The sequence below is a fragment of the Microtus oregoni genome, unplaced genomic scaffold (genome assembly GCF_018167655.1).
Source record: "Microtus oregoni isolate MIOR12 unplaced genomic scaffold, Mior012 000019F_ref0000042, whole genome shotgun sequence".
Classification (NCBI taxonomy): Eukaryota; Metazoa; Chordata; class Mammalia; order Rodentia; family Cricetidae; genus Microtus; species Microtus oregoni.
This window is the reverse complement of record NW_024543078.1, coordinates 4,415,106-4,440,493: the sequence shown is the minus strand read 5'-3', so window position 1 is coordinate 4,440,493 and position 25,388 is coordinate 4,415,106. Positions and strand designations below refer to the sequence as shown.

The following is a 25,388-nucleotide window of genomic DNA, read 5'->3' as shown; positions in this document are numbered from 1 at the left end:
CACGGCTGTTTGTTCATTTATTTATTTTCTCTCTTGTTGTGATTTTGCATAAGTGCGACGCACCATTTCCGAGGATTTTTTTTTTTTTTTTTTGCACCTGCTCAGGACATGGCTGGGAGATATGCTTTTCCCTCAGCCAATCGGGAGAGGAGGATGCGAGCAGGGGGGTTGGAACTGTCTATCAGGCCTGGGCCCGCCCCCTGCACACAAAAGCAGCTTCCTTCACTATCTGGGGGCAGGCAGAGCTTCTGTCATCCGGGAAGGGGGAGAGCCAAAGCCGCGCAGGCCCTGGGCTGCGATGGCGGGGGACACGGAGACCGTAGGGGGGAAGGGGTGCTGCTACTGACCCGGGCACCCCCTTCTCCAGCGGGGTCGGGGAGCTGGGGTGCCGCTGGCCACGTCGCCCTGGGTGACCTTCCTTGGATGTGGACCTGCCCCTGAGCATCCTTCCGCCAGGCCCCAGCCTGGGTACCACCCGCGAGATGCCTGCCTGCATCCGCACCCAACCCGCCTTTGTGTCTCAGTGAGGGCGCGGGGCCGCCGCCGAGGTGAGTGGGCCTTTAGCACTCTGGCAGTGTAAACTGTCTTTTTCCCCCCTGCTCGCACCCCAGCTGGGGGAAAGGTTTATCCGGGAGACGCTGGCGGCTCCCGGAATGGCTGCTGCGATGGGGCGAACAGCCGGGGCTTGATCCTAGGTGGAGAATGAAGAGCCCCAAGGATTAAAACCCCAGCTCCGAACCGGAGCATCCTGGGGGCGGTAAACCTCCCATGCGGTGTCGGGTGTTTTCTATTTATAACCCTGACTGCGGGGATAGAGACATCAAAATTGCATATACATTGAAAAGGACAGATTTTTAGCAGTAGCTATACGGCCAGGGAAGGACCTGCACTGTCTTTCTGGAGTTGCCAGGGATTTCTGGTCCTCCGCTGTCGCCAGCGCCCAGGAGACCCACCACACCCTGTGTTTGGAAGTGTGTAGAAGGGGTCCTTCCCCTTTCCACCCAGCTTGGCTTGGCAAGAGGGACCGGTGTCCCTCTCTGCACAGACACAATGGACTGGACTCAGCTGCGCTGGGAGAGGCCTGGAACACACAGGGGGAGTCGTGTTTTCTCCCGCACTATGTGTGTCGCTCCTCCATGAATGGGTGATGACATTCCAGTAGGCCCGCCTCCCCTCGGCTCACACCTGCAGGCCCACCGCGGGCTGGGCTGCGGGAGACACACCCCGGTCAGCAGCTGCAGATGGCCTGGTGGTCACTGACAGCTGGGACCGGCAAGTGGCCCTTGTCTCCGGATCAGGGAACAGATTAGAGATGGCCTCCCGTGACCGGACCCTGGAATCTTGTTGTTAAGATTAAAAAAAAGAGGGGGACCATGATTTCACAGATGTGGCCCTGTGGGTGCCGAAGTTTGGTATGGGGGGCGTCCTTAAGTTGTGTGTGGGGGGTGTGTATCGCAACACTGGCCTCTAACACAAAGCGCGTCCATCCATCAGACAGTCTGGGGAGTCCACACAGCACCCGGATGGAGCGCAGGATGGTAACTGCTGGCCAAGCTTGATTCCCGGCACTGGCAGAAAAGCCTAGTGCGGTGGCATCTGGGAACCCGGAGCTGTTGCCATGCCGACTATGCTCCCTGGAACTCCGCATACTGTGCACACACCCCACACACAGGCAGAACAAGTGACCAAAGTTGGGCAAGGTGGCACACACCTTAAACCCCAGCTCTTGGAGGCTGAGGTGGAACTACGTGCGTTCCAGGAGAGCCAGGGTTATCCAGACAGAGCCTTACCTCTTCGCACATACGCATGCACGCACGCACGTGCGCGCCTGTAATCACAGCCTGACCCCAGACATACAGGCAAGCAAAACACACACACACACACACACACACACACAATAAAGTTGGAGGACAAAAAAGTAATCCCATACCTGCGGAGGCAGAGATTGGGGTCCCGGGCTCTGTGCTAAGCTTCAAGTATAGAGAATGACCTCTGATCTCTATTGGCATATACATACCTGCGAATACATAAACAACTGGTTTTTATGGAGTGAGGGAACCAGGGGTGATAGACTCGGAGGACACCCCGAGAGGCCATGACTTCTTCAACCCATTTGCAGATGAAGTATGGCGGTCAGGACACACGCTGAACCCCTGGTTGTCTCTTCCACTTTGTGGGTCCTTCCGGCTTGGTGGAAGCTGCCCTTTCAGCAGCCCAGGACTGGAAGTGGGGTGGACTGGAGCAGGTAGAAGCAAGTGAGAGAGCAGTCCTCTCTGGAAGTGACTATCACAACGCGGATCGTTAGTCCTGATACGCATTCGTACAAAAACGCCTGCACTTTTCTTTCTTTCTCTCTCTCTCTCTCTCTCTCTCTCTCTCTCTCTCTTTCTTTCTTTTTCCACCACAGTTGAGATGTGAGGAAAAGGAAGGAGATTGGGTCAGCTTGGTTCCAGGGCTGCTCTAGAGAAGGTGGGCTTGAGAGATCTCAGCGGAGGGGGTCTGTGTCTGGGGCTCAACTCCTTACCTGAGTTAATGCGCAGGCCCGGGCGTCCTAAGCCCCTTGTGTGTCCTCCTGCCGTGGAATGGCTCGGTCATACAGGCAGACCGGTGTCATAGGTGGTGTCTGTAGCCATTGCTGTCTAGATTACTCTGTCTTTTTTTCCTCAGATCCTCTTCTGAGGTCAGCCAAGCTTCCAGCCACCCTCTCTTTCCAGCTCCCATGGGGACCACGGAAGCCACGCTGAGGATGGAAAACGTGGATGTGAGGGATGAATGGCAGGACGAGGATCTGCCCAGGTGAGGGCGCTAGCGTCCCCGTTATTGGGACTCACGACTCCCGGCGCTTCCACAGATGCTGGTGGTGGCAGAGCCTTCTGGAACCTCTTCCTTCAAGACTCCCAGACAGTGAATTCCTGTAGCCAGGCTGGGAGTGATAACCTGGCCTCGCAGCTGCAGCCCAGCTCCCACAGAGGATTCTGGACAATGAGTTCTGGTCAACCTGGGGTGCAGAACAAGACCCTGTATCAAAAGGAAAATGAGGGACGAGGTCAGGGTGGAGCCCCACCTAGAATTCCCACTGAGGGGCTGGGGGCGTGGTCAGGGTGGAGCCCCGCCTAGAATTCCCAGTGAGGTCTGGGGGCGTGGCTCTTCTGAAAGGTATCTTTCTATATTCCTGAACCATCCTTTTCAAGGGAGAGTTGAGTAGAGGCATCACTGTCTTGATCTGATGGCATTTTATTTTTCTTCTTTTCTCTCAACCCCCTTGACTGAACCTGCCATCTGCATTCCTCCTGCTGCGTGGTTCCTGGGGTTTCCACAGACCTCTTCCTGAAGACACAGGGGTGGGGCTGCTGGACGGCGCCGCGGAAGACTCCTCCTGTAAGCTTACAGAGTGCACAGAAATGCGAGTTTGTTTTCAGGGTGCAGATGGTTGTCCGAGGTTGCATGCAGGGTGGGGCGTCTAGCAGGGGGCTGTCGTGCGAGGCTCAAAGGGGTAAGAGAACACCCACATGAAGACTGTGCGGGTCTTACTGTGTGTCCTTTAGCCAGTTTCCCGATGTCTCTGTGCCTCTAAACCCGAAGAACTAACAAGCTGGTTGGCTGAAACTGGGGGATGGCTCAGTAGGTAGCGCACTTGCCGTTCTGCTCTAAGGACCTGAGTTCAGATCCCAGAACCTTAGGGTGGGGGAGGATATCAGACATGGTGGAGTCGTTTGCAACTTTAATACTGCAAAGGAGGATGCCTGGTACTCTCTGCTCCCTGGGCTGCCTTCATCAGTGATCGTCAGGGTCAGGGAACGAGGTGGAGGGGGACTGAGGAAACACTTGAGGGCGCTGCTCTTTGTACTTGCACATGCCGTACACAAACCTTTTCACTTAGAAAAATACGTATTTAAATTTGTGTCTGGATATGTCAGGAGTCCAAGAGGCAGGGGGATTGCCGGAAGTTCCAGGAAAGCCTCAGTTGTGGAGACAGACCTTATGATTAGGCCAAGTTGTAGGGATGACGGGCTCCTGGGGCCAAGGAAGAATTCTCCAGCAGACACTTGTCAGCATTGACCGCCAAGGTCCTTGGTGTGGCCTGCTTGTAGAAGCAGACCTAATTGTGTGCCCATGTCATGGTGACATGCCCCCGTGTGCGCCTTCCTTCAGATCTCCCCTCCTCAGTGCTGTGTAGTTCTTGGACTGGAATTCAGAATTTTTTTTATTATTTTTTTATTTTTTATTTTTTGGATTTTCGAGACAGGGTTTCTCCGTAGCTTTTGGTTCCTGTCCTGGAACTAGCTCTTGTAGAGCAGGCTGGCCTCGAACTCACAGAGATCCGCCTGCCTCTGCCTCCCAAGTGCTGGGATTAAAGGCGTGCGCCACCACCACCCGGCTTTTCTTTTCTTTTTTTTTTTTTAAGTCTCTGTGTCTTTATTTGGGAACTGATTGCCAGCCCAAAGAAAATGCCAACTACAGGTCTCCATGTTCCAAGGACCCCGTGCTGGCCCCTCCAGAGGTCACTGTACTGCACAGGTTCGTGCCAGCAGCATCACCTTAGGCCTCAAACGCTTGGCTGAGGACCAAATCTCCCCTTTGGTGCTCGGATAGATTATAACGTTTGGGGTTCTAAGATGGACGGGATGGGGTGTGGTGTTCCCTGCATGGTGAAGGAGCCTCGGCTGGAGTTTGAGTCGCCCACTGTGTCCTCAAAGTAACTGTTTAGCTGAGCATGATGGGAGTCTTAGAGAGTAGGATTGCCATGCCTTGAGGCCAACTAGAGCACAGGATGAGTTCAGTATGCAAGGACAATTAGCAAGACCCTGGTGAATTAAATGTAAAACAGAGCTGGGGGCGTGGTCAGGGTGGAGCCCCCCCCACCTAGAATCCCCCAGTGAGGGGCTGGGGGCGTGGTCAGGGAGGAGCCCCACCTAGAATCCCTCAGTGAGAGGCCATTGGAATGCCTCAGTATTAAATTCTGAATTCCAAGAATTCTGAATTCTTTTTTTAAAGATTTATTTATTTATTATGTATACAACATTCCTGCAATGTATGTTTGTATGCCAGAAGAGGGCACCAGATCTCATTATAGATGGTTGTGAGCCACCATGTGGTTGCTGGGAATTGAACTCAGGACCTCTGGAAGAGCAATCAGTGCTCTTAACCTCTGAGCCATCTCTCCAGCCCTCAAGGACTAGAATTTTATATTACATTTTTAAATGAGCTGCATACATACAATACCTTAGAAACATATATTCAGTGTAACGAAAATAACCTTAAATTTGCATCAACATACAAAAATCCACTCAATTGTAAAATATTTGAGATGAATAGTTGCCTTTTTAAATTATTTTTTTATTGATATTTATTGAGCTCTACATTTTTCTCTGCTCCCATCGCTGCCTCTCCCCTGCCTCCTTCAACCCTCCCCCAAGGTCCCAATGCTCCCAATTTACTCAGGAGATCTTGTCTTTCTCTACTTTCTACTTCCAATGTAGATTAGATCTATGTAAGTCTCTCTTAGTGTCCTCATTGTTGTCTAAGTTCTCTGGGATTGTGGTTTGTAGGCTGGCTTTCTTTGCTTTATGTTTAAAAACCAGCTATGAATGAGTACATGTGATAATTGTCTTTCTGTGTCTGGGTTACCTCACTCAAAATAATCTTTTCTAGCTCCATCCATTTTCCTGCAAAATTCAAGCTGTCATTATTTTTTTCTGCTGTGTAGTACTCCATTTTGTAAATGTACCACATTTTCCTTATCTATTCTTCCATCGAGGGACATTTAGGTTGTTTCCAGGTTCTGGCTATGACAAACAGAGCTGCTATGAACATAGTAGAGCACATGTCCTTGTGGCACGATTGAGCATCCTTTGGATATATACCCAAAAGTGGTATTGCTGGGTCTTTTTTATTTATTTATTTATTATGTATACAACATTCTGTCTCCATGTATGACTGCACGCCAGAGGAGGGCACCAGATCTCAGTACAGATGGTTGTCAGCCACCATGTGGTTGCTGGGAATCGAACTCAGGACCTCTGGAAGAGCAGCCAGTGCTCTTAACCACTGAGCCATCGCTCCAGCCCCCTATTACTGGGTCTTGAGGAAGGATATTTCCTCATTTTCTGAGAAATCAGCACACTGACATCCAAAGGGGTTGTACCAGCTTGCATTCCCACCAGCAATGCAGAAGTGTTCTCTTTTCCCCACAACCTCTCCAGCATAAGTTGTCATCAGCGTTTTTGATCTTGGCGATTCTTACAGGTGTAAGATGGAATCTCAGAGTTGTTTTGATTTGCATTTCTCTGATGAATAAGGATGTTGAACATCTCCTTAAGTGTCTTTCAGCCATTTTAGATTCCTCTATTGACAGTTTTCTGTTTAGGTCTGTACTCCATTTCTTTTTATTGGATTATGTGATGGTTTGGTGTCCAATTTCTTGAGTTCTTTGTATATTTTGGAGATCAGACCTCTGTCTGATGTGGGGTTAGTGAAGATCTTTTCCCATTCTGTAGGCTGTCGTTTTGTCTTGTTGACGGTGCCCTTTGCTTTACAGAAGTTTTCAGTTTCAGGAGGTCCCATTTATTAATTGTTCCTCTTAGTGTCTGTGTTGCTGGGATTATATTTAGGAAGTGGTCTCCAGTGCCAATGCGTTCAAGTGTATTTCCCACTTCCTCTTCTATAAGGTTCAGTGTAGCTGGCTTTATGTTGAGGTCTTTGATCCATTTGGACTTGAGTTTTATGCATGGTGATAGATATGGGTCTATTTTCATTTTTCTACATGTTGATATCCAGTTATGCCAGCATCACTTGTTAAATATGATTTCTTTTTTCCATTTGATATTTTTTGCTTCTTTTTTTAAGATTTATTTATTTATTATGTATACAACATTCTGCCTCGATGTATGCCCGCATGCCAAAGGAGGGCGCTGGATCTCAGTACAGATGGTTGTGAGCCACCATGTGGTTGCTGGGAATTGAACTCAGGACCTCTGGAAGAGCAATCAGTGCCCTTAACCTCTGAGCCATCTCTCCAGCCCCTTGCTTCTTTATTAAAGATCAGCTATTTGAAGATGTGTGGATTGATATCCGGGTCTTCTATTCAGTTCCATTGGTCCTCCTGTCTGTTCTTATGCCAATACCAGGCTGTTTTCAGTACTATAGTTCTATAGTAGAGTTTGCAGTCAGAAATTGTGATGCCTCCAGAAGTTTTTTTTTAAATATTTTTTATGGTTTATTTAACTTTATTTTATGTGCATTGGTGTGAAGGTGTCAGATCCCTTGCAACTGGATCTTTAGACAGTTGTGAGTTGCCATGTGGGTACTGGGAATTTAACCCAGGTCCTCTGAAAGAGCAGTCAGTGCTCTTAACCACTGAGCCATCTCTCCAGCCCCCAGAAGTTCTTTTATTACACAGGATTGTTTTTGCTATCCTGGGTTTTTTTTTTTTTTTTTTTTTTTTTTTTTTTTGCTTTTCCAAAGGAAGTTGAGTACCGTTCTTTCGATGTCTTTGAAGACTTTTTCTGGGATTTTGATGGACATTGCGTTGAATCTGCAGATTGCTTTCAGTAAGATTGTCGTTATTTTTTTAATATTTATTTATTTATTATGTATACAATGTTCTGTCTCTATGCATGCCTGCAGGCCAGGAGAAGGCACCAGACCTCATTACAGATGGTTGTGAGCCACCATGTGGTTGCTGGGAATTGAACTCAGGACCTTTGGAAGAGCAGGCAATGCTCTTAACCACTGAGCCATCTCTCCAGCCTAAGATTGTCATTCTTACTATATTAATTCTTCCTACCCAAGAGCATGAGGGGTCTTTCCACTTTCTGGTGTCTTCTTCAATTTCTTTCTTCAAAGATTTAAAGTTCTTGTCATACAAGTCATCCCCTTGTTTGGTTAGAGTTACTCTGAGATATTTTATGCTATTTGTGACTATTGTGAAGGGTGTTGATTCTCTGATTTCTTCCCCAGTCTTTTTATCATCTGTGTACAGGAGGGCTACTGATTTTTTTTTAGTTAATCTTGTATCCTGCTACATTGCTAAAAGTGTTTATGAGTTGTAGAAGTTCCTTGGTAGAATTTTTGGGATCACTTATGTAAACTATCATATCATCAGCAAACAGTGAGAGTTTGACTTCTTCTTTTTCCATTTGTATCCCCTTAATCTCCCTTTGGTGTCCTATTGTTCTAGCTAGGACCTCAAGAACTATATTGAATAGGTATGGAGAGAGTGGACAACCTTGTCTTGTTCCTTATTTCAGAAGAATCACTGGGAGTTTCTTTCCATTTAGTTTGATGTTGTTTGTTGGCTTGCTGTATATTGCCTTAATTATGTTTAGGTATGTTCCTTTATCCCTGCTCTCTCCATGGCCTTTATCATGAAGGGATGCTGTATTTTGTCAAGTGCTTTTTCATCATCTAATGAGATGATCATGTGGTTTTTATTTTTCAGCTCATTTCTGTGGTGGATTACGTTGACAGATTTTCATCTGTTGAACCATCCCTGCTTCTGTGGGATGAAGCTGACTTGGTCATGGTGGATGATGGTTCTGATGTGTTCTTGGATTAGATTTGCCAGTATTTTATTTAGTATTTTTACACCAATGTTCATGAGTGAGATTGGTCTGTAATTCTCTTTCTTAGTATTGTCTTTCTGTGGTTTGGGTATCAGGGTAATTGTAGCCTCATAAAGAGTGTTTAGCATTGTTCCTTCTGTTTCTATTGTGTGGAATAATTTGAGGAGTATTGGTATTAGTTCTTCTTTAAAAGTCTTATAGAATTCTGAGCTGAAACCATCTGGTCCTGGGCTTTTTTTTTTGGTTGGGAGACTTTTTGATGAATTTTTCTATCTATTTCTTCAGCAGTTATACGTCTGTTTAATTTGCTTATCTGGTCTTGATTTAATTTTGGTAAGTGATATTTATCCAAAAATTGTCCATATTTTTAAGTTTTCCAATTTTGTGGAGTATAGGTTCTCAAAATATGACCTGATGATCCTCTGTATTTCCTCCGTGTCGTTGTTATGTCCCCCTTTTCATTTCTGATATTGTTAATTTGGATATTCTCTCTCTGCCTTTTGGTTAGTTTGGATAAAGGTTTGTCTATTTTGTTGATTTTCTTGAAGACCCAACTCTTTGTCTCGTTGACTCTTTGTACTGTTTTCTTTGTTTCTATTTTGTTGATTTCAGCTCTCAATTTGATTATTTTTCTGCCATCTAATTCTCTTATGTGAGTTTGCTTCTTTTTGTTCTAAAGTTTTCAAATGGTCTGTTAATTCACTAGTGTGGGATTTTCCAACTTCTTTATGTAGGCATTTAGTGCTATGAGCTTTCCTCTTAACACTGCTTTCATTGTGTCCCATAAATTTGGGTATGTTGTGTGGTCATTTTTATTGAATTTTAGGAAATCTTTAGTTTCCCCCTTTATTTCTTCCTTGACCCATTGACGATTCTGGTGAGCATTGTTTAATTTCCATGTGTTTGTGCATTTCTGGAATTAATATTGCTGTTGACTTCTAGTTTTAAACCATGGTGATCTGATAAGGTACATTGGGTTATTCCAATTTTTTTTTTATTTGTTGAGGTTTGCTTTGTTACCGAGTATGTGGTCAATTTTTGAGAAGGTTCCATGAGGTGCTGAGAAGAACGTTATATTCTTTTTTGTTTGGATGGAATATTCTATAGATGTCTGTTAAGTCCATTGGAGTCATAACATCTGTTAGTTCTCTTATTTCTCTGTTCATTTTTTGTCTGACTGACCTGTCCAGTGGTGAGAGGGGAGTGTTGAAGTCTCCCACTATTAGTGTGTAGGGTTTAATGTATGATTTAAGTTTTAGAAGTGTTTCTTTGACATATGAGGGTGCCCTTGTATTTGGGGCATAGATGTTCAGTATTGAAATTTCCCCTTGATGGATTTTTCCTGTGACTAATATGAAATGACCTTCTTTGTCTCTTTTGACTAATTTAACTTGAAGTCTATTTTGTTAGATATTAGGATAGCTACACCTGTTCGTTTCTTAGGTCCATTTGATTGGTATATTTTTTTCCCAACTTTTTACTCTGAGTTGATGTCTGTCTTTAAGGTTGAGATGCGTTTCTTGTATGCAGAAGAGGGATGGATTCTGTTTTTGTATACAATCTGTTAGCCTGTGCCTTTTTATGGGTGAGTTGAGTCCATTTACATTAAGGGATGTTGATGACCAGTGATTGCTGTCTCCTGTTAATTTAGTTTTCATCGTTGGTGATGTTAATTTGTGCATTTTTTCTTCTTCGGGATTTGCTGTTATGAGATCATCAATTGTCTTTGTTTTCGTTGCTGTAGCCATCTTCCTTGGTTTGGACTTTTTCTTCTAGTATTTTGTGTAGGGCTGGGTTCGTGGCTAGGTATTGGTGAAATCTAGATTTGTCATGGAATATCTTGTTTTGTCCTTCTATGGTGATCGACAGTTTTGCTGGGTATAGTAATCTGGGCTGGCATTCGTGGTCTCTTAATGTCTGCACAATGCTTGACCATGACTTTCTGGCTTTCATTGTCTCCACTGAGAAGGCAGGTGTAATTCTGATAGGTCTGCTTTATATGTTACTTGGCCTTTTTCCTTTGCAGCTCTTAATATTCTTTCTTTACTCTGTATGTTTAGTGTTTTGATTATTATGTGGCGAGAGGACTTTTTTTTGGATCCAGTCTATTTGATGTTCTGTAAGCTTCTTGTATCTTCATAGGCGTATCTTTCTTTAAGTAGGGGAAGTTCTCTTCTATGATTTTGTTAAATAAATTTTCTGTGCCTTTGAGTTGAACTTCTCCTTATTCTATACCTATTATTCTAAGATTTGGCCTTTTCTTTTTCTTTTTTTTTTTTTTTGATTTTTCAAGACAGGGTTTCTCTGTGGCTTTGGAGCCTGTCCTGGAACTAGCTCTGTAGACCAGGCTGGTCTCGAACTCACAGAGATCGGCCTGCCTCTGCCTCCCGAGTGCTAGGATTAAAGGCGTGCGCCACCACCACCCGGCCAAGATTTGGCCTTTTCAAGGTGTCCCATATTTCATGGATATTTTGGGTTAACCTTTTGTTAGATTTAATGTTTTCTTGAACTGATGAGTCTATTTCCTCTATTGTATCTTCAGCGCTTGAGATTCTCTCTTCCATTTCTTGTATTCTGTTGTTCATGCTTGCGTTTGTGATTTCAGATCTTTTTTCTCATGATTTCTGTTTCTATAATTCCTTTTTTTTTTTAAATATTTATTTATTATGTATACAATATTCTGTTTGCGTGTATGTCTCCAGGCCAGAAGAGGGCACCAGACCTCATTACAGATGGTTGTGAGCCATCATGTGGTTGCTGGGAATTGAACTCAGGACCTTTGGAAGAGCAAGCAATGCTCTTAACCACTGAGCCATTTCTCCAGCCCCTGTTTCTATAATTCCTGTGGCTTGTGTTTTCTTTATTGTTTCTATCTCAGTTTTCAAGTCCTGAATAGTTTCTTTTATATGTTTCACTTTTTTCTTGGTTTTCTTTAAGTGATTTGTTGATATCTTCCAAATTTTTTGTTTGTTTTTTCCTCATTTCTTTCAGGTAATTTCTCATTTCATCTTTAAGAATTTCAAACATTCTCTTGAGTTTATTTTTTAGATCATTTTCTTCTGGTTCATCCATATTTGGTTGTTCAGGTCTTGTTGTTGTAGGGCCTTTAGGTTTTATTGGTATTGTGTTGCTACACAAAGTGGTGTAGTGTGTGATGTTACCTTTTCTACTCATCTTTTCCTTTAATAGGTGTGGTTGGGGCTGTCTGAGATTCTGTTGAATGATCTTCTAGATGCCAGTGAATCCAAAGCTCCGATGGTTGTTCCTCATGGTACAGTCAGTGTCACAGTTCTAGTTACCCCATTGGCTATTCCTGTTCCTGGGGGAGGTAGCTCAGTGCTTTGCTCTGATCCCTTGGAGTTTGCTGTCTCAGGCCTACTTTGGCCTAGGCTGCTGGCTTTGATCTGTTTCTGTAAATCTTGATCTGAATCTCCTACTGCAGAAGTCCCTGGCTTGGAGTTGGACCTGTTGTGGTGGAGATTGCAGACTCTGAGTCAGGTTGCTGGCTCAATCCTGATCCACCAGTGTCCCAGGACTGGGTTTGCTCCTGATTTCTGTTCCTGGTGGAGCTTCTTCTCTCTGTGTCCTAGGTAGCTGGTTCAGTCCCACTCTGGTTCTGGTGAGGTTGCAGACTCTGAGTCAGGTCTTGGCTCAATCCTGGTCTCCCAGGACTGGATTTGCTCCTGGCTTCTGCTCCTGGTGGAGCTTGTTTCCTCAGGCCCTCTCTGTCCTATGAGTCTCACTCAGTTCCATTCCCGTGGAATTTGTTGCCCAAGGTGGAGTTCCTTGCCTCAGGGCAACTTTGGCCTAGGTTACTGGCTTTGACCTGTATCTGTAAATCCTGGTCTGGATTCCCTCCTGCAGAAGTCCCTGGGTTGGAGTTGGACCAGGAAAGGTTTCTGGTTCCGGTGTGTGCCTCTATGGTTCCAGGCTCCGGTGCGCCCCAACCCACCTAGGACCTGCTTACTTCCTCAGAGGTCTCAGACTCGTGCTTGGACCCGCAGGGGTTCCAGGTTCCTGCCTATTCCCTTTAATGTCCCAGACCAATGCGGGAACCCACAGAGGTCCTGGCTCAGGCCTACTCTCTTTGAGATCCCAGACTTGTGCCTGGCCCAGCTGAGATCTCTGGTTCCTGCCTATTCCCTCGGAGGACCCAGGTTCACTCACGCCCAGGCTGACAGAGGTCCTGGCTCCAGCCTAGTTCCTGGGAAATCCTAGACTCTCGTCCAGACCCCCCGGGATGTTGGTTTAGGTCTAAGCCCTTGAAGGTCCCTGATTCACGGCTGGACCCTCAGCAGTCTCTGGCTCTGGCTTACTCACTCAGCAGTTACTTCCTTGTATCTGTTCCAGTGGAGATCATTGACTCTGGATCTGGTCGCTGGCTCAATCCTGATCTGCCGCGTGTCCCAGGACCAGGTTCGCTCCTGGTTTCTGCTCCTGATGGAGCTTATTCTCTTTCCATCTTTTTAACCTCTCTATTTTTTTGTTTGCTTGTTTGTTTTTTGAGACAGGGTGTCATGAAGCCCAGGCTAGCTCAAATTTATTATGTAGCTGAAGATGACCCAGAATTCCTGATCCTCCTACCTTCACATCCCAAGTACTGGGTGACAGGCATGCTTTCGAGGGCCTTCTACGTGTTTCTTTATAGAATAAAACCTTTTTCCCCATGTGTGTTGGGGCAAATACCATTCTTTGAGACATGGTCGCACTGTGCAGGTAGAGCAGGTTGGCCTGCAGCTCACAGACACTCTGCTTTACTGGGATTAAAGGTGTGCACCACGATGCCTGGCCTGCTCTCTCTCTCTCTCTCTCTCTCTCTCTCTCTCTCTCTCTCTCTCACACACACACACACACACACACACACACACACAATGCTATTTAACGTTAAGGCTTGACAATGACACCCTTCACCTCACATACCATCCCTTGGTCCCTTTGTGCTGTTGGTCATGAACGTCACCTCCACATGTGACCCTGGGCCACGATTTCGATGCTGCCCTGTGGGAAGAGTCGGTAGCCGGAGGCTCCACCCTCTTCTGGGAGGGAGGCAAAGGGTTGCAGCCCTGGATTCGCAGGGTGGCCCCTCAGCGACAGTAATCACCTACACCCTGAGGTGGGGGGGGGGGGAGATGTGTACTCACTTCCGCTGCCACAGTCACGTGACACCTAAAAACAAACCTCTTCCTGAGTGGGTGGCACCGATGGTGGCTAGTTTAGAATTTTCTTGGAAAGTTTACTTTTATTTCCAACTCCCAAAGAGGCAGCTCTGACTGACTCTGCAGAGACTAGGTAGCTAAAGGGAAAGAGACAAGAGAGGAGCCCTAATGAGTCTTAAATAGTTTTCCTTGGTACCAGGAACAGAACAGAGGGCCATTTCAATGAGGAGGAGGGAGCTGCACCTGACCACGTCCCCAGCCCCTCACTGGGGATTCTGGGCGGGGCTCCACCCTGACCACGCCCCCAGCCCCTCACTGGGGATTCTAGGCGGGCCACACCCTCAAGGTGTGTATTGTGGGTTGTTGGGTGTCACACGTGGATTTGGAAGAACAGCTTATGGCAGTCAGTTCTCTGTGTCCACCAAGAGGTCTCTGAGAATAAAGCCACCAGGCGGGGTCATCTGATTGTTGAAAAAGTTTTTCAGTCCTACATTGAGAAATCTGTCAAGGCCAAGCTGCCTCTGTCTCAGTGTGTCGGTGGGATAACAGGCTTGTATGAAGACCTCCGGGAGCATGGGTCCACGCAGTGACTGTAGATGAGGGCTTCCCTAGAGCGCTATGGTTGGCCCTTCACTGAGCACAGACTCTGGGGCCAGGCCCCCTGTCCTTAAGCTGCCCACTTCAGACATTCAGGAGCTGTCCTAGTGTGCTTTCTGTGCCTGTGCAAACATGGTGACCAGAACTTCCATGTCACAGTTCACCACGAGGGACATTGGGGCAGGAACCTGGAGGCGGGAGCTGAAGCAGAGGCCGTGGAGAGGTGCTGCTTCCTGGGTGCTCCCCTGGCTTCACAGCCTGCTCGCTCCTTTTCAAGTTCAGCAGTTTGCCTCCCCTCCCTCCTCTCCTCCCAGTCTTCCCCGCCCCCATCCACTCCTCATCTCTTTCCAGGCAGAAAAGAGCAGGCCTCCCAGGGATATCAGTAGTAAAGCAAGTTACGTGTTAAGGCTGGTGGAGGGAGCCCAGTATGAGGAGTAGGGTCCCCAAAGCCAGAAAAAGAGTCAGGAGATAGCCTGGGCTACGGAGAGCCTGTCTGGACGGGTGGGGTGCGAGCAATCTTTCACACTGTGGGTCCCCGCAGCTCCTCCCTCCACCCTAAACTTGGGCGGAGCACATCGGAAGAGAAAGACCCTGGTGGCCCCAGAGATCAACATCTCCCTGGACCAGAGCGAGGGCTCCCTGCTGTCCGACGACTTCCTGGACACGCCAGATGACTTGGACATCAACGTGGACGACATCGAGACACCGGATGAGACCGACTCACTGGAGTTCCTCGGAAATGGCAATGAGCTTGAGTGGGAAGGTAACGGTGGGGTCCCCGCCCTGTCCCCCTGCGGCTTCTCCAGCCACCTCCTTGCCAGCCCCCGCCCCCATTACAGCTCTGGGAGACGGCGTTGGCCCTAGGACCCACAATGTCTGGTCCCACAGACCTGTGATTTGTCACAGGATTCTCACAGCCCAGCGAGGTTCAGAGGGACGCTACCTATGAGCTTGCGAGGGTGGGGTGGGCAGAGGGAACTAGACGTCCACAGGAGGATCTAGAATAGGCATGCGCGAAGCCCACGTAAACCAGGAGTGATTTGCACATGTCAGGACTGTCCCTCCCTGGCCTCTTCCAGGCTCCGCAAGGGCCACACACATCCCCAGACATCAGTCAGCGAGTGACCCACGTACAGGGACAGAATCTTTGTGCTCAGCTCCCTGCAGAGCCCAGGAGGAGGAATGAGCTGGGTTCAAGCAGTTCTAACAGGTAGCTAGGGAGGGTCATGCGCTGGGAGGCCATTTTAATCTTATTTATCATTATTATTTATTTGCTTTTTCTTGGAGACACACATTATATAATCCCCAGGCTGGCCTCAGAAAAACTCACAAGATCCACCGGCCTCTGAGTGGCAGTATTAAAAGCATGCAGCATCACACTTGATTAAAAAAAAAATTTAAAAAAAAGGAAGGAAAAGGAAGGAAGAGAAACAGCAGGTTTGGAATGGGTCAGTGGGGTGGTCAGCGGTTAGCTCAGGTGCAATCACGGAGGGCTTCCGGCAGGAGATGGCGGTGTAGCCAGAGCGAAGCAGGCAGGTAGTTACCACTTTTCTCGTGGCTGCGACAAACCTTACACGCAAACAACTAGGGGAGAAAAAACTAGGGTTTATTCTGACCATCGTGGCGGGGAGGCCTCAGCTCCCGGGATGGGACAGCGCCACCTTCAGGGCGGTTATCCCAAGCTAGGTCACCTCAGGTGTTCCCAGAGCTCCAAGGATTCACAGATTAACCCTCGTGGGGGGAGGGCTGGATCCACGCTGGATTCACACTGGATTCACGCCCCCCACTGCAGACGACACCCCAGTGGCCACTGCCAAGAACATGCCCGGAGACAGCGCGGACCTGTTTGGGGACAGCGCTGCGGACGATGGCAGCGCAGCCAACGGTCGCTTGTGGCGGACTGTCATCATCGGGGAGCAGGAGCATCGCATCGACCTGCACATGATCCGGCCGTACATGAAGGTGGTCACCCACGGAGGTGTGTGCACCCCGCGACCTCGCCCCCACAAGGTCACCGTGGACAGCGGTTCTCCTAATTGGGGGGGGGGGGGGCCTGTCCAGCTGGAGTGCGCAGGAGCTGGCACACTGGGCATCATCCCCCCCACCTGGAAACGCTGCTCAGGGAGGAAACGTGCTCTAGCCTGGGCTACCGTGACACTCACAGGATGCCTCCTTCCCAGGGTACTACGGGGAAGGCCTCAACGCCATCATCGTCTTCGCAGCCTGTTTCCTCCCAGACAGCAGCTCCCCCGACTATCACTACATCATGGAGAATCTCTTCCTGTAAGTCAGCAGCTCCCACTGGGGAGGCAGAGGTGGCGGAGCTCTATGACTTCAAGGCTAGCCTGGTCTACAAAGCAAGACCGCATTTCCCCAAACCCACGCAACAAGGAGGATGGGGGCCCTTGGAGCTCAAAGAGAAGAGTTTGGGTTCTCTGCTGTCTTGGGGGGCGGCGCTGGCGATGGAGGCAGGGGCCCTGGGTGGCGTCTGAGGCCCAGGTCCCTTCCAGACTGTTCGGGAGCGCACCAGTGGGCACGCCCACGCCTGCTGGGGTGTGGCTGGCCCGGCCTGGCAGGGCTGCAGGAAGGCCCCACGCGGGCCCCACTCTCGGTGCCTCACATGGGAACCCCGTCCCCCCACCGCAGGTACGTCATCAGCAGCCTGGAACTGCTCGTCGCTGAAGACTACATGATCGTGTATCTAAACGGCGCCACGCCCCGGAGGAGGATGCCCGGCATCGGCTGGCTGAAGAAGTGTTACCACATGATTGACAGGAGGTGAGAGGAGAAGGAGGGCTCCGAGGGAGGAAGTCAGGGAGGGTCCTGCCAGATTCTGCTGACGACTGAGGAGGAGTCTAGGGACCCCTGCAGAGGGAGGCACCGTGCTGCGTGTCCTTCCGTGTCTGATCCAAGCCTCAGAGCATTGAGTCCTCAAGGGCCATCCTCTCTAGAAGTGTCAGAAAAAAGGGCCTTTTCTTGTGCACGGCTGAGTAATAGTCCAGCCTGTGATCAAACTGTATTGTTTCTGTCTGTCCGTCTGTGAGTAAACGCTGGGCTGTCTCTCTCTTTTGGGTTTTATGAATAGCTTCAGACAGATTTTTGAAACCTACAAGCACTTCCTAGAATTCATGACTGTGGGGTGTGTGTGTGTGTGTGTGTGTGTGTGCGCGCGCGCGCGCGCGCGCGCGCGCGCGAAGGGCCACACTGCTGCCTGGTGTTGATGAGTCCCAGGGCCTCCAAATTCACGCACTGTGAGGGTGCAGTCAGCTAGAGGACTTGGGATGGCAGGCTGCGGAGGGATGGTGGGTAAGCGGTCCATCTTGTCCCCGGGGGCTCCCTGCGCCCCAAGCCTGTGACAGTGTCGTCCTCGCCTCCCCACACAGACTGAGGAAGAATCTGAAGTCTCTGATCATTGTGCACCCGTCATGGTTCATCCGCACCGTGCTGGCTATCTCCCGGCCCTTCATCAGGTGGGACTCCGCCTGACGCTGTGCCCTGTGTGTGTTCTGCGGGTCGGTCGGTGCGATTCCACTAACCACATGGTTTGGGGCCCCAAGACTCACTGATCCAGCCAAATGCAGCGATCCTCCTGTCTCAGCCTCCCCAGCACCACTCCTGGTGTTTTATGCACATGCTGTGGATTTGAACTCATGTCCTGATACTTGCACAATAGAGCCTTCTGCTCTGGCCCTGTGTCTCCCTGTGTAGCATGGGTCAGTGCTGAAATGGCAATCCTCAGGCCTCAGCCCCATGAGTGCCGGAATGACAGGCGTCACCAGGCTCGGAGGAGAATTCTACTTTTTATTTTTAAGAATACGCTTGGAGGGCTGGCGAGACGACTCTATTAGTAGAGGAGCTTGCTGCCAGACCCTGACAGCCTGAGTTCAATCCCCGCGACCAACTGTGGGATGGAGGGAGCCGACGCCCTCGGGGTGTCCACTTGTTTCACTCGCGCATGCGCAGTAACGAAACGTGACAAAATGATTCTTAAAAGGATACATCTGAGGTGTTCGTTGTTCATCACAGTCGTGCTGAGGCAGGAGGGTTCCAGGCCAGCATGGACGACTTGGCGGGTTGGGCAGGGCCCGGCCCAGCTCTGCCTGGTGACCCCTTGTCTGCCCTCCTGTGTCCGCCAGTGTCAAGTTCATCAGTAAGATCCAGTACGTGCACAGCCTGGAGGAGCTGGAGCGACTCATCCCCATGGAGCACGTGCAGCTGCCCGAGTGTGTCCTGCAGTGAGTGTCCCTCGGGGTCCCTACGCAGGCAGTGTGCCACCAACGCTGCTTCCGGCCGCGAAACACCCCCCAGCGGCTTCCTTTCCATTGCTGCTTACACTGGGGGGCTGGAGAGACAGCTCAGCGGTTAGCGCACCGGCTGCCCCTGCAGAGGGCCCAGTGGGCTCCCAGCATCCACAAGGGGCTCACAACCCCTGTGTGACTCCAGTTCTGGGTACTGCACGCGCGCGGGAACCCGATGCCCCCTTTCCGGCCCCCGCGGGTACTGCACACACTCACAGGCGCTCTCTCATTGAACCGTATCACAGCTCAGCGTGAAGCTCAGTCCGCAATCCCTGGCACCCGCCCTCCCCTTCAGCTCCGTGGCCCTGGCAGCTGTGTCCGAGTCTGACTCCCTGCTTGTGTTTTTCTTTCCCTCAGGTACGAAGAACAGAGACTCAGAGCCAAGAGAGAGAGGTCAGTGCGGCACAGCTCCTGAGGTATCTGAGGGGTGGTTTGGTGGCTTTGGCTTGGTGAGAGCAACCGATGTCCCCACCGGCTTGGCTCGCCCTTCAGTGGAAAAACTGATGCGGGCAAGTGCGAGGACCTGAATTCAAATCCCCAGTACCCATGTAACCTGCCGGGCCTGTGGTTCCCATTTGTAATCACTGGGGAGATGGAGATGGGACCCTGGGGCTCGCAGGCCAGCAGCCTACCTGAATCAGTGAACCCTGGGCTCAGTGAGAAACCCCATTTAAAAACATGACGTGGATTGGGCCAGCAAGATGGCTTGGCGAGTAAAAGGGCTTACTCCCAGACCTGACAACTGGGATTCAGTACCCAGGACGACTGACATGACCTCCTCACATACGCAGAGGTCCACACGACCTCATACACACCCAGAGACCTGCCTTTCAGATAAGGCCTCTGGAGACAGCCATGGATTCACACCCCACCTTGATCATCCATCAGATGTTATTTATCTGTCTGTGTTGGGTGTGTGTGTGCGCGCGCGCGTGCGTGCGTGCGTGCAAACCACAGCACACATGTGGAGGTCACTTGAGGGGAGCCAGGGTCCCATTCCATCAAATGGGATCAAACTCGGGTTGCCAGACTCGGCGGCACGCACCTTTACCTACCGAGACAGCTCACCAGCCCCTGCCCCCTAATTTAGTTTGAGGACCTTACTCAGCACAGAGAACCAAAGGGGTGACCTTTGGTGACCATGCCCAGGGGCTCGGCCACACGACGGCCCAAGCTCAGGATGAGGCTCCTGTAAGTTTCTCTCTGTTGTCTCTTTCTACCATCTTGTCCGTCTTTAAAAGTCAGCGAGTAAAACTCTGCCCCTCACCTATCCCAGCCTGCAGCTGGGCACAGCAGAGCCCGGTCACAGGGCTGTGCCCTCCCCGCAGCCTCTCAGAACCTTCTATATTCCAGAGACGCTCCACCCCCATCTCACATTAACTCCCTGTCCATATGTTCTCGGTGCCGCTCCCACCCCTGAAACCCCGGTCTGTGTGGCTCTTGGGACCTCCTGGGAGTGGGTCCTGCCATGCCAGTCCTCCCAAATGTCCCGTTAAAACTGCTGTGCTCTGAGTTCCCGCGCCATCCATGTTGGTGTAGTATCAGAGCTATAATCCTTTTCGTGACCGGGTAACAGTCCAGGGATCTCATGGGAAAGACCCCACAGCAGTGGGTGGAGCCCAGTGGTTCCCCGCCTAGTCCCCCCCAGACTCTGGTGGCCGCTTCCTTAGTGCAGAGACCCACTGTTTTTCTTCCTTGGGACAAGGTATTTGGCGGCCCAGGCTGGCCTCGGATCCAATGCCTCAGTGTCCCCAGTGCTGGGATGGGAGGCACGAGCCAGCAAGCTGGGCTCTGTGTATCTCTTTCTCCTCCCACCACCCAGACCTTCCAAGCATGAACCTGGGACCATAGCTCAGACGGTAGAGCACTGGCCTCACGGGGGCCATCCCCAGTGCCACATATCCAGCCTGCCTGCAATCAGCATGAGGAGACAGGAGGATCCGGAGTCATCCTCAGCTACGTAGGGAGTTACAGGCTAGCCTGGGCTATATGACACCCTATTTTCAAGAGGGGGGGACAGGAGCCCTTGTGTTACGACTCACACTTGTCCTATCCTGGGCCACCAGCTCCCTCCAACACACCAGAAACAAAATGCTAACATCAGTCCATACTTGAGGGGCTAGTGGGATCCCAGAGTCCCTGCCTCAGCCCCAGCCGCCTCCCATCCTTGTCACCTGGTTCTGTCTATCACAGCGCACGACCACCAATACAACCAGAGTTCCTCGTTCCCAGATCCGAAGAAAAACCAGAGACGGTGGAAGAAGAGGACAGGTAAAAGCTCAAAGGGATGGCGGGCCACGGCAGGGAAGAAGATGGGCGTAGTTAGCACCTTCCCAAGCTAGGTTACACCCGGGCAGCTGCTCCAGCTCCTCTAGTCCCCTCATTTTTGTCTGTTTGGCCTGTCCCTTTAGCGGCAGGTGCAGGCTGACACCTGTTTTCTGTTAGAAAAACGCAGCGGGGTGGCCGCCTTCCTGTGGAGATTTCCAGCCATGAGCAATAAATGGGAATCGCCTAGGGTCTCGAACAGGCAACTAACACCCTCTCCTCCCCATCACAGGTCAGCAGAAGTGACAGAAGACCAGGAAGTGAGGTGGGTGTAGCACGGGGTGTCAGCGGGTTTCCTTGGAATGTTTCGAGAGCAGTTCAGTCTGGGTGAACATTTGTATGCTTGGCCCAGCAGGTGGCATGAGAGACAGGTGTGCATCTGTTTCCTGATTGTGGGACATGGTGGTCATGGCCAGAGAGCACCCACACACTGCCAGGCTCAGATGAAACTCAGAGAAAGGAGGGATGGATGGGTGGGTGGATGGGTGGGTGGATGGGTGGCTGGGTGGGTGGATGTGTAGGAGTCCACAGATCTTTATTGCTGTTGCCCTGGGAGGAGAGTCATCTTCTGATCTGCATTAGGAATATTGGTGGCAGCCATTGCTTTTTGCTCCGAGCTCTCCTAGCCAGATAGCTGACTCTGAGTTTTCCTGTGGAAGCTCACCTCCGCCTCAGACACTGACCCCACCTTGCTTGTCCTGTACTCTCCAGCATGTCCTGATTTAACTGGAACCTGGAGATGGACAGAGAAGATTCCAGACACCACATAACCTCCGTCAGAGGCCTGAGGGCCCCAGACTTCATCCTGCCTCATCCTGTGTCCATCGTTAGAGGATATCCGGCTCCTTCGTCCCCCTCTTCGCCCCCTGGTGTCTTCCGCTGCTTGAGTCCACCTCACGGTTTTCATTGAGATGTGTGCCACCTTCTGGAACGAACTGGGTCCTTGGCCTCTACCCTTCCATACTCTGAGCTTGTGATTGGCAGAGCTGGACATGAACGGCGTCGCCCTGTTCCTCTGAGACTCCGGCTCTTCCTCCAGACCTCCACAGCCCCACCTGAGATGGCACAAGCGTGCGTTTTCACAGACCCACGAGAGACCATTGCTCAGCTCTCACCTGTCCCTAGCTGGAGCCTTGGATTCCTGGTGGCTCCAGCTGGGGCTGCGTCTGCTTCTCTGTGGAATGAGACCCACTGTCCCCTCTCCCTGTCACCCCAAGCAGGGCTGTGACTGCTTACCTGACATCCTCACTGACACCCCCATTCTGCCATTTGACGTCTTCAAGGCCCTTCAAGCCCATTGCACACATGCTGGTCCACCTGGTGGTCCCCAAACCCTCTTCCCCACAATCTGAAACATTTTCTAGCCCTTTAAAGTAGCTGTGAATCCTGGAGACTTTAACTCACACCTCCTTCTCAGAGAAGTTGTGTCCACCTTTCTGTCCCCTGCTCGGGCCAGTCTTAGGTCTGTGTCACCAAGCAGGAGAAGAGTACATAAAAAAAAAAATGAAGATACAGGGTTGTGGGTGCTAGTGGATCTGGGGGATCCCCTAGGGAAATATGTCCCAGTGGGCGGGGCACTGAGGCCACCTGACCTTAACGCACTTTCCGAAGAGCAGATTTACCTCGATGATGGTGTCCGGACGCCATGGGAGTGTAAGAAGCAAGCCTCCTGTCTCCAGGGGCACTAAGACCGGGTGACATTTATGAGGAGAGGTCCCCTGAAGACTTGGTGGCACACATCTTTAACCCCAGGATCTCAGTGAGTTCCTGGACAGCCTGGTCTACAGAGGGGTACCCGTCCACCAACCACTGGTCCTTGCCTTCTCCAAAGCTGGGTTCCATCCATCCCACCGTGAGGTGTTTGGCCTCTGTGACATGCCTCTGCCTCTCACTCTTGAATCTCTGGTGGCTGCAGGAGAGTAGCTTCCACCTGGAGAGTCACAATCTCCGACCAACAGCACCCAAGGATCTGAGTTCTGCTGGGGACGCACCACACGTCTGGGCCTCAGAGGGACCTGATAGAGTTGTGCAGGGCACTGGGTTTGGTTTGGTTTTGAGACAGGATCAGTGTGGCCTCCAACTCCCGATCCTCCTGCCTCAGTTGCCTGAGAGCAGGCCTGGCAGGTGTGTACCCTCAAGTTGTATCTATCCAACATCAGATAGAAGAGGGGAACCCAGATGGCGCCCCAGATCGATACCCATGGATGGCCTCTCTTGGCTGTTGGAAACAGAATCCTACAGGCTTTTCCTACCCGGTGGCTTCTGGTGACAACCGACGCCTATGGCATGAGGACAACTGTGGCAGGGCCGGATGGACGAACATAAACCTCCCAGCCCTCAAGGGTGTGAAGTCCTTCCCCCAACCCTGGGAAACTAATGGAGGCTGAGCCACGGCAGCCCACCACCCCCACCGCCACGGCAGCCCACCACCCCCGCTGCCACAGCAACCCACACCCCCCGCCATGGCAGCCCACCACCCTCGCCGCCACGGCAGCCCACCACCCCCGCCGCCACGGCAGCCCACCACCCCTGCCGCCACGGCAGCCCACCATCCCCGCCGCCACGGCAGCCTACACCCGCCGCCACGGCAGCCCACCACCCCCGCCGTCACGGCAGCCCACGCCCGCCACGGCAGCCCACACCCCCCGCCACGGCAGCCCACCCCCCTACCCCCCACCCCCCACCTCCCCACCCCCCACCCCCTGCCACGGCAGCCCACACCCACACCCCGCCTCCACGGCAGCCACCACCCCTTTGAGATCAACAGCGCCCACCGACCCAGGGAAGCAGGACCCAGAACCACAGCCACAGAGGACCCCAAAACAGGAGAAAGACCCTGCGTTGCTTAATACCCCCAGTCCACACAGGGCCACCACTTCAGGTAGCCAGGGGACAGTCTGAGGCGAAAGGAAAAGGCCCAGCGGCTCCTGGTGAAGGGCCGCTGAATTTCTCTACAGAGATGCCCCGGGATCCATTGAAGACTTGCCCAAAAGAGTGCCCACCTTCCACCAGCGAGTTGTGTAGATATAAACATGGAGACGGTGGGGACAGTCGCTGTGATGACTGGCAAGCTGGGGGGGGGATTTTTATGTGAAATAAATTATAATACAGAGGGAGAATTGGTCCCTCTGTGCTCCCAGGTGTGGGTGGTGAGGGGTGTGGGCACAACCTCCCGTCATTGTGACCAGTGGCCAAGCAGAGACGGGGGAGACCATTGCTCTCCCTTTGCTCCAGAAGAATGGGGGCTGGCGAACTTCCAAGGACCTCGGCTCCATAGCCTGGCATACAGAATGGCAGGAGACCAAAGACACTTGGGCACGGCCATGTTGAGTGTCACCAACACATGATGGGGTCATGGTGACCTATGCCTGACGTCCCTGCCTTCAGGAGGCTGCTGAGGCAGGAGGATTACAGAGAATTCCAGACCAGCCTGGGGTATGGATGGAGACTTGACCAGTGTGCAGTCACCTGGATGTGTCGGGTCCTTCCAGGCCCTAGAGAGGGCGGGATGAAGGCTGGGTGGGCCTTCCATTGCATGCAGACTCACATGGCACCCATTGGCCCCCTAACCTGTTCGTTCAGTCAGTCCCGGGCCGTCATTCCCGCCCCGCGGCTCCGGGTCCAGCCACCGTATCTTTCTGTCTCAGTCACAAGGCAGGCACAGTGGTAGTACCTGGAACTCAGTGCTGGGGAGGCAGAAAAGGGAGGGTCCCTGGGGGTCATTGACTAAATAGCCCAGCTCAGTGAGACCCCCCCCCACCTCAGAAAGAACTGGTTAGTGCACCTGCTGCTCCCAAGGCCACCTGTGTCTCCAGCTCCAGGGGACCTGACACCCCTTCTGGCCTCCTGAGTACCAAGCATGCCTGTGGTACACAGACAGACAACATACATACACACAAAAATAAAATAAATAGGCCAAGTAGTGGTGGTGCACACCTTTCATGCCAGCACTCGGGAAACAGAGGCCCCAGCCATAGGAAGACCCCAGAAGATGCCTGGCATAGACCCCCTGCCTCCGTACATGGCTGCACACAAAGAATGGGGTGTGCACAAAACCCCACCTTGGCTCCCCCGAGCCTGATCTCAGTGACTCTGGTCACATGTGTTCACAATGACAGGGTCACATGAAAAGGCCACCAGAGCAAGGCAGTCATGTGAGTCTAGACCCATGTTAGCCACAACACTTTTGGATTTCCTGGCAGGGCCTCGCTGGGGCTGGCGGTGGGCAGGGGTTGGGGGAGGGAGGGAGACAGAGGCAGAAGGAGCAGGCTCTTTTTTTGGCCCCATAAGAGCCAGTCTCAATGTCGGGGTCAAGCCAGGGAACACAAACTTAGGCCGATATTTTTAGGGATAGAAAGGTGTGACCGGGTCGGATGGGGAGGAGGGGGGAGAGAAGGGAGGGAGGAGGGGAGGCAGACACAGGGGCATAGGATGGAAGTTGGCTGCTG

General features: G+C 51.3%; 1 protein-coding gene across 3 annotated transcripts; it reads left to right on the top strand.

The window, feature by feature from the left end:
* The first annotated feature begins 220 nt into the window (after nt 1-220).
* Atcay (ATCAY kinesin light chain interacting caytaxin) lies at nt 221-23,551 on the top strand. Of its 3 annotated transcripts, none has more exons than XM_041669434.1 (13): nt 221-548; nt 2,715-2,796; nt 3,320-3,378; nt 14,859-15,080; nt 16,110-16,295; nt 16,498-16,600; nt 16,964-17,095; nt 17,701-17,787; nt 18,454-18,552; nt 18,973-19,008; nt 20,809-20,886; nt 21,173-21,205; nt 21,652-23,550. In XM_041669434.1, exons 2-13 carry the CDS (start codon nt 2,720-2,722, stop codon nt 21,659-21,661), a joined length of 1,122 nt encoding a protein of 373 aa, XP_041525368.1. In that variant the 5' UTR covers nt 221-548; nt 2,715-2,719; the 3' UTR covers nt 21,662-23,550. The 3 variants fall into 3 exon arrangements, with proteins under 3 accessions (XP_041525368.1, XP_041525367.1, XP_041525369.1); XM_041669433.1 differs by having other exon boundaries at nt 2,668-2,796; nt 21,652-23,549; XM_041669435.1 differs by lacking the exon at nt 221-548 and adding an exon at nt 4,406-4,518 and having other exon boundaries at nt 2,780-2,796; nt 21,652-23,551.
* The last annotated feature ends 1,837 nt before the right edge of the window (nt 23,552-25,388 follow it).

Coding starts and splice junctions, on each gene's coding strand:
- Atcay (XM_041669434.1), top strand. CDS start 2,720: ATGGGGACCACGGAAGCCACGCTGAGGATGGAAAACGTGGATGTGAGG. Junction 17,788..18,453: donor ATCTCCCGGCCCTTCATCAG/GTGGGACTCCGC, acceptor TGTGTCCGCCAG/TGTCAAGTTCATCAGTAAGA. Junction 18,553..18,972: donor CTGCCCGAGTGTGTCCTGCA/GTGAGTGTCCCT, acceptor TCTTTCCCTCAG/GTACGAAGAACAGAGACTCA.